The sequence below is a fragment of the Natator depressus genome, chromosome 4 (assembly GCF_965152275.1).
Source record: "Natator depressus isolate rNatDep1 chromosome 4, rNatDep2.hap1, whole genome shotgun sequence".
Lineage (NCBI taxonomy): Eukaryota > Metazoa > Chordata > Testudines > Cheloniidae > Natator > Natator depressus.
Genome location: NC_134237.1, coordinates 84,412,367 through 84,420,491, shown reverse-complemented (window position 1 = coordinate 84,420,491; position 8,125 = coordinate 84,412,367). Strand labels below are relative to the sequence as shown.

General features: G+C 38.6%; 1 protein-coding gene across 2 annotated transcripts in view; it reads right to left on the bottom strand.

The window, feature by feature from the left end:
- Positions 1 to 1,362: 1,362 nt before the first annotated feature.
- The window catches only part of MTMR7 (myotubularin related protein 7), an 80,425-nt gene continuing 73,662 nt past the window's right edge, over positions 1,363 to 8,125 (bottom strand). For both annotated transcript variants that reach the window (XM_074951335.1, XM_074951336.1), the window contains 2 exons: positions 5,208 to 5,334; positions 1,363 to 4,551 (listed from right to left, as the gene is read on the bottom strand). In XM_074951335.1, the coding sequence (XP_074807436.1) occupies positions 4,195 to 4,551; positions 5,208 to 5,334 (484 nt within the window). In that variant the 3' untranslated portion in view covers positions 1,363 to 4,194. The remainder of the gene's footprint in view (positions 4,552 to 5,207; positions 5,335 to 8,125) is intronic.

Genomic DNA, 8,125 nt, shown 5'->3' with positions numbered 1-8,125 from the left:
TTTAATGGTAACTAGCTTATATTAACTTCTATCTCGGCAGTAAAATCTTTTGTATTTAATGTAAATCTCTATCCTTCTCCTTTGGATCAACTGACAGCTGAAATGTAGAGCTGAATTCTCTGTGTAGGGGTTGTAACACTTCATATACTGAAAAGATTTCTTCCACCTGCAGTATAAAGCAGCGAAGTCAAATACGTTCCTTTGGGAATGTCTCATATCCAACTATACCTGGCTGACAAGATCTCGCACTGGGATTACACTCTCCTGAAAGGGGCCATTTTAACATCTGCCATATACTTCCCAATCTGTTTCACATTCTTTTATTTTAAAGTCAGGTTGATAACTATCAAATTTCAACTCCATCCACCAGCACTATGAGCAACAGACTTTACTAAATATAAGCAGATTGTAAGTTACTAGCTGGGTCAGTTGCATAACCATATTATAAACAGGTTTGGAATTAATCACACAGCCCATAGTTCTTAGTGCTGCAGTAAGCCAAGTCACTATGATTCTTTCCCAGTGAATTGTGGGAAGGCAATGCAGGGCTATAAGCACTTGAGTGGTTTGGCCTGCATATTCCCTGCAAAACTGGCAGGTTACTAACCAATGTGTAAATAGCACAAAGGCTTTAGCCTGTACCCTAGGACAAGCCAGCTTGCTCTGATGTAAATCAGCATTATGCTTGGCTGAGAGGGTTTTGTGCACAAGAGGCAGGTTAAGGGCAACAGCCAAATTAGAGCCCATGTTACTTCTTGAGTGAAGACAAAGCCTCTAATCACTGCTGGCACCACATTCTTCCTCGTCATGTAGGCCTGTAATTGGGGGTTATTTTTTCAACTCCCTGTGATTTGTACCACACAGTCTCTAAATCCTGCCTTCTCATTATGAAACTGACGTGTGTGCATGTCTCTTGACACATTGCCCATCTGTACTAGTGCACCTTCATCTCCAGCCTCACAAACCAGCATTGCTTTCTACCTTCTCGCCCCATCCACTGAAAATATGGCTTCTAGCATTCTTTTTCTTGCTGATGGCTCTGACCACATAATTCCTCTCCTTGATTATTTTAAAAACCTTTATTGCCTGCCTCTGGTTTTGAGCCATCTCGTTCAAATTTCTTCACCTCACCTTTAAAGCCTTTCCCAACTGTCTTTTGTTTTTTACCATATTGTGTGCTCCACAACTAATGCCCAATCATTCCTCTTTTTATCTGCTTCTCCCATGCCATCTCCATGCTTTCATCCATGTGTCCTCTGTGTGTAGAAATGAATTAATCTGTGAAATTACCACCCCACCCCTTCAAATTCCCACTCCATATCCAACTTGGAAAAAAACGTTAGACAACCAATGATACCAGCTTTTAGGTATTTTTTTTATTATTATTAAATTAAAGATGGGTGAAATCAAGGCCCCAATAAACTCAATGGGAACGAGGTTATTGATTTTAACAGGATTTCACTGTTGGAACCATCTGCCACAATAAACAGTTAACCTATATTACATGGTTATTTTAATTTCTTTCTTCCTCCCATCATACTCATTGTGTTGTGTCTCAAATTACAGAGTAGTCATGCAACAGTTATAGGGGGACTAAAACAGGATTTCATAATAGTGGCCATGTCTGTCTTCTGCAAAAATGGAGATAATGACTATCTGATGTAGGAGAACATGGGGGGGGGGGGGGAACTCTCATTCCAATTGATATGCCTCTTGAATTTCCTAAGCATTATGTTACAAAGCTGTGTGAGCAAGCCTCTCTTTAATGCACTAATGTGACTCAACAACATGCAACAGTTGCAGTTTATTTTTTTAAAGTATTTTTCATCAGGCTGGTATAATGTTACAACACACACATTTACAATGAAAATGACTAAACCAAAGTTCCAAGCACTATAATGTATACAAATGGGAACTGCTCTATAAAGATGGGTGTCTAAAACAGTCATATTTTACTTATAAAGATCATTACAATAATTTCACAAGCAACATGAAGCTAGTGCTTCCATTTTGCATATATAACATACTTAAGTTTTGCATCTATTTCTAGATATGTCTAACCACCCAGAGTAACACCATAATCTGCAATGTTACATTTTAATGTGCAACGATATTGCCAGAATCTCTGAAAACTACTATTCTTTTGTACTTTAAAGCAGAATGTATTTGCATCACTTGTTCTCGTTGTGTAGGTATTTGCATCGTTGTTCTTGTTGTGTGTATATTTCTTCAAGAAAACTCATTCAAGATCTCCTTTAACATAAACTTTACTGCCTATGTTCAAAATATGAAATACACTTTTTCAAAGTACAATTAAAATCAGGACTTTCATTTATTAAAAATGCATAAACATTTTAAAATATATATAGGGCCAGAGTCTCAGCACAGTATAAATTGACATAGCTCCATTTACTTCAATTGAGCTACAACGATTTATTCAAGTTGAGGATCTGGTCATTCAGTTTAATGCTAAAATAAGAGCAACTTATGCTTTTGTCCAATTATGGCAGCTCTCCTATGAGGCTGGAGGCTAGCCGGTCTTTTTTACACACAAAGCTTCTTATCTGAATGAAAACTTTCCTACAAAAGTGGACTAAATTACTAGAAATTTATTAAAAATCAACAAATTTAGGAACAGCTATGGCATCTGACTATGCAAACTCTGCCCGTAAAACCTGTTCTTGAAAGATTAACAAGAAATATAACGTAAACTTGCACCTTTTACCATTTTATGTTCAACTATAGCTCAAGCCCAAAGGGACTTCAAGAAGATTTTTAAATTATTCAGTTGTAAATGCTGGCTCATAAAATAAAAGACAAAGTAAAGTAATTTAGTATAAACAAGAGAATCAAAAATGTTAGTATTTTACTGGTTTCTACTTCAAACAGAGTTTTAATTTTTTAAAATTGCATATTTCCAGACCTTTGTTACTAATAAGATCTTAAGTTATTAAAATGGATAGATGTTTAAAAAAATCATTTTAAACAGCATACTTTGTTGCTTTTTTCCACTTCATTCAATGCAAATACATTACTTATTTCTAGTCCGTTTCACATAAGGGGTTTACGTCCTAGTAATATTCAACCATGTTTGGGTTGGCAAATACAGCAAGAGAAAGTTTACATTCAGACAGAAATGTCTTGTTTTAAAATAAATTCAATGAAGACATTTTCATCAGTATTAGGATTTGAGAAAATATTTTTTGCAATATCTAATTTCTGGGCCTCGTCTGCTGAAAGTATCCCTTTAACTTCAGTTTTGGGGTTACATTTTAAAAAGTAACTTAGGCCCTTAGGTGCTTTTGGAAATTTTACCCTAAGTCTCATTGAAAGTCAATGGAACATAGGCACTTTTGAAAATTTTACCTGTGGTCTTTAAAAATTGCCCTTTTTTGATCTGTTTTGGAATGATTATAGAAATAATACTATGTAAAGGCTAGAAAAACAACAAAGCTATTTGTTACTTAGATTGTAAGACCATTGGGGGGAGACTGTCCTTGTTCTATGTTTATATAATGCCTAGAACAGTTGCGTCCTGCTCCATGACTTGGGCTCCTAGGAGCTATGCTAATACAAATCATAAATAAAGTACACTCTAATGCCTATCATTCAGTGCAAAGTCATGGTTTACCAAAATGTTTGTGCGTTTATTTTTATATTCTTCCAGTTTTACTCAAAGACCCACCCACACAGATCCAACTGGAGGGTCAGGGTCCCATTTACGCACCCAAGTAATCCTGTTCATTTGCTTCCTTCAGTTCTACTTTTACTTTGCTAAAAGGATTTTAATAGAAAAATTTTCACAAAATTGTTAAATTTGAAAATTTTAAGAAACAAACCCAATATTTCCACAATGTACACAGCTACCTTCAAGGCAAAAATACTTAACAAAAACACAGTTATGTACAGTAGGCATAATTATGGAAATATAAAAATAACATTTGGAAAGCAAAAATAAATGAATAATTTTGTATGGCTCTGATTAGGTTAAAAGAAGCAACCGCAAGGGGCTTAAATAAATGTTCGTAATAGCAGAGATTACCTTTCTTTAACATTGTGTCTTATTACAGCTATTAAGTGCTTGTTCTGCCCGGACCTTTACATACACAATTGCACAGCTCCTTTTCTTTGGAATTTTTTTTTAAAAATGTTCAAGGACAGTCCCTGTTCTTCATCTGATGAACAGATGTCATTTCAGACCGTGAGAAACACCGCTTCATCTGAATCTTTGCCACTATCTTCACTAGGCAGACAACCACCGCTTGGGGACCTGCAGTTCAAATCTTCCACACCTGACTCCTGATCACTGATGGCTGAGAGGTCAGGATCAGAGCTTTTCAGGTTGTCCTGGGTCAGAATCAGGGCTGAGTCTTCTTCGTCTCCTTGTGAAGGGCTCCGGGATGGGAATGATTTCACATTGTTAATGTAATCCTGGGGTGTATTAGCTATGCTGTTGTTAGAGGTAGAAAGCCCTAAATGTGTGTTTTGGTCTTGTTGCTTAGAGTTTTCTTTTCTATTGTTTAACTGCACTTTTTTGAGATCTGCCAATCTCTGAAAGAGAAACAATATAGTTTATATATTACACACACACATGCACGAGTTTTGGGCCCAATTCTGCTCTTGTGTACCCTGGTGATGGGCACAATGTAAACACTTAAGGTCAAAATCTGACATACACCCTTTGCAACTACTTATTTGATAATCAGAGTTCTTCCCTCAACTGCAGTGGGATTACACAGACCTTTAATCACGTCAGCCTTTAGGCCATATAGGACCAAGAAAAATTAACTTCTTTGGGAATGTGTGTGTTTTGTGCAGGTATCAGGGCCAAATTTCACACCCCCCCCCAAAAAAAAAAACCCAATCCTGGCTTCTACAGATGTCGAAGGCAAAATATTCTCATTGAATTCAATCCCAGAAACTCCCTGTGTTTGAAAAGCACACAGCAGATGGTAGGTGCCACCACTTTTTAAGTAATAACAGTATAAATTTATGGATTATTCTTGCCAGCTTGGTATTATATATGCCTGACCTGAATTGCACATGTCCTGTAGAAAGGTGAACAAAAACTACCTATTCAGCAAAAAGAAAAGGAGTACTAGTGGCACCTTAGAGACTAACCAATTGAAATTCATCAAAGACTTCCCCAGTAACTAGCCTTATTTAGAGAATATGAAGTCTGGGAAATCAGATTACGTGTCTATTACCTGTTCTAAGACCTCCAGCTCTTCCTCTAACTGCTGAGTTTCTTCTTTCACTGCCATCAGGTAATCAGTAGCTGACTGCCGGGGATGCATCCCCTTTTCAAAGCGGGTATACATACCACTCCAGAACCTGGAATTGATAGCAGGGACTCTCAGAAGTGTTAAATGCAGGCGTTATGCAGGAGTACACGGTCTTAAACATATGTAAGCACTGTACTGCATGATGTGGAAAAATTGGAAAGAGTCCAGTGGAGGGCAACAAAAATGATTAGGGGGCTGGAGCACATGACTTATGAGGAGAGGCTAAGGGAACTGGGATTGTTTAGTCTGCAGAAGAGAAGAATGAGGGGGGATTTGATAGCTGCTTTCAACTACCTGAAGGGGGGTTCCAAAGAGGATGGATCTAGACTGTTCTCAGTGGTAGCAGATGACAGAACGAGGAGTAATGGTCTCAAGTTGCAGTGGGGGAGGTTTAGGTTGGCTGTTAGGAAAAACTTTTTCACTAGGAGGATGGTGAAGCACTGGAATGGGTTACCTAAGGAGGTGGTGGAATCTCCTTCCTTAGAGGTGTTGAAGGTCAGGCTTGACAAAGCCCTGGCTGGGATGATTTAGTTGGGACTTGGTCCTGCTTTGACCAGGGGGTTGGACTAGATGACCTCTTGAGGTCCCTTCCAACCCTGATATTCTATGTTAATTGAAAAACAGATTTACTACCACAAGATCGTGTTTTACTACTTTTGACAATGAAAAAGAAGCATAAGAATGTAAATCTATAGACTAATACTGGCATAAATCCATTATATAAAATTTTAGAAAACATCTGGCTACATTTGAGTTAGACCACAGCTTTGATCTAATCTGTCTGGAGTTCTGATGGATAGTAATTCTTTTTTAAAAAAACATTAACTTATTAAAGGTATTTACTGTCAACAAAAATGCATGGTCTGTCAAAATAAATACACACCTTTGCTGAGAAGAACAATAACTTAAGTTGTATTTTTTATTTGTTCTATATCCTCTATTTAAATATACTATAGAGCAGTAATAGCTCCATCAAAATTAAGGTTGAAGCCAGCTTTCCATTATAAGTCCTATTTCAGCCCCTCTCCAGTTTTCCACAAAAACTGATCCTCCTGAAGTTTTGTATGCCACAGCTCATCTGAGTGTAGTTTTTTCTGGAACCTTGGGTAAAAAGCAGAAGAGTCATCTAAAAGTTATGGTGTGAAATGTTACTTAAAAATTCATATTTAACAAAAATGTTTAACAGCAAGAGCCAAAAAATATCTCAAGGATGAGTTTGTGTTTTGTTGGCTTGGCTGAAAAGTGCTTTTGGGTACTTGGTGTAGATAAGCATGACTCCACTGAAATCAATGGACTTGTACCCATTTACACTTGCTCTAAATTTGATCCTAATGTTAAAAGACAAAATTACACATATTGGCACAGAGATGTCTCAATATGTGTTTAAAATGAAATACCTGACAGATTCATGGGGTCTGTTTCCACCTGCTGCATCACATGGGTAAAACTGTATTTTATTATGATGATTTCTTCTCAGGTTGTCACTGTACAATCATAGGATGTGATCTGGAGAGGTGCTGAGTGCCACAACTCTCAATGAAACTAATGAAATCTGCTGGTTCTGCTCAGATACTCTACAACTTTCAGGATTAGGTCCCAGATTGATTCAGGAAAGCATTTAGGGCTAGATCCACAAAAGCACTTGGATGCCTAACAGCCACTTTAGGTGCCTAAGTCCAATATTTAGGCATCACTGAGATCCTCAAAACCCCCACACAGGCCTAACCCTACAGGCATCTAAATTTCCACTGTTAAAGTACCCTAGGTATCTCAGCTTCTGCCTGTCTGGGCACCAGGCGCCTCTCTCACCCCTAAACCCCACTGGGGATCCTCCCTTCCGCTCTCGCCTGCGGGGCCTGATCCAGTAAGTGTTCTCTAAACCCTAAACCTAAATCCCTAAACCCACACAAAATACACAGAGGAAGAGAAAGACCGACGACCTGCACCCACTCTTCCACCCCCTTTATAACTTTTAGCCCAGTGGTTAGCTCACTCACCTGGGATGTGGGAGACCTGGGTTCAATTCCCCCCACCCCCCTTGCCTGATGTGGAGGCGTGATCTGAACTCGAGTCTCTACCCCCCAGTATTAATTATTTACACACAGTGGAACAGCTCCAATAGGAGAAATTGTGAGAGACCCGACCAGATAACCCCATAGCCTAGCGATTAGGGCAGTCTTGTGGGAAGAGGGGAAACCCCACTTCAAATCCCTTCTCCACATCAGGCAGAGGGTAGAATTGAACTGGGGTAACCACATCTAGGGCGAGTACCCTAATTACTGGACTAAAGTTTATAAGGGGGACTCCTGGTATAGCATTTTCAAAAACTGGCTTAGGTGTCAACTCCAGGCGTATGTTTATGGCTGTGAATCCCAAAAAGAGGTAGGCATTTTCCTTCAACCCAGATTTCAGCACCTAATTCCCTTTGAGAGGTAGGGTTTACAGCATGCTGAATACGGATGGATTTAAGTATATGCTAAAGTGCATTCCTGAAAGGAGACCTCAACAACTGATTCTATGAAATCTTGGCAGGTTAGTGATACCAAGCTATTGTAGACTGCACTGCAATTAATTTAAAGTAAGAGACCTGTAAAATAATAACCCATGCTAAAAAAGAAGACTTTGGGAACATGGAAGCAGCACGGGGTTTTACAAGACAGTTTCTGTGTATTTGGTCCTTAGCGACGCACCCATCTGCGTGCTCTTGTGTGATTTGTTGACATAGTCCTCAGTTAAATAACTGTTCCTGTTAGCCTGCAAATAAAAAGTCAGCTTGGATGAGGGTGTATGCCATAAGTATGTTTGCATAATTGTGTAATATCATTCCTCTGTTTTCTAAT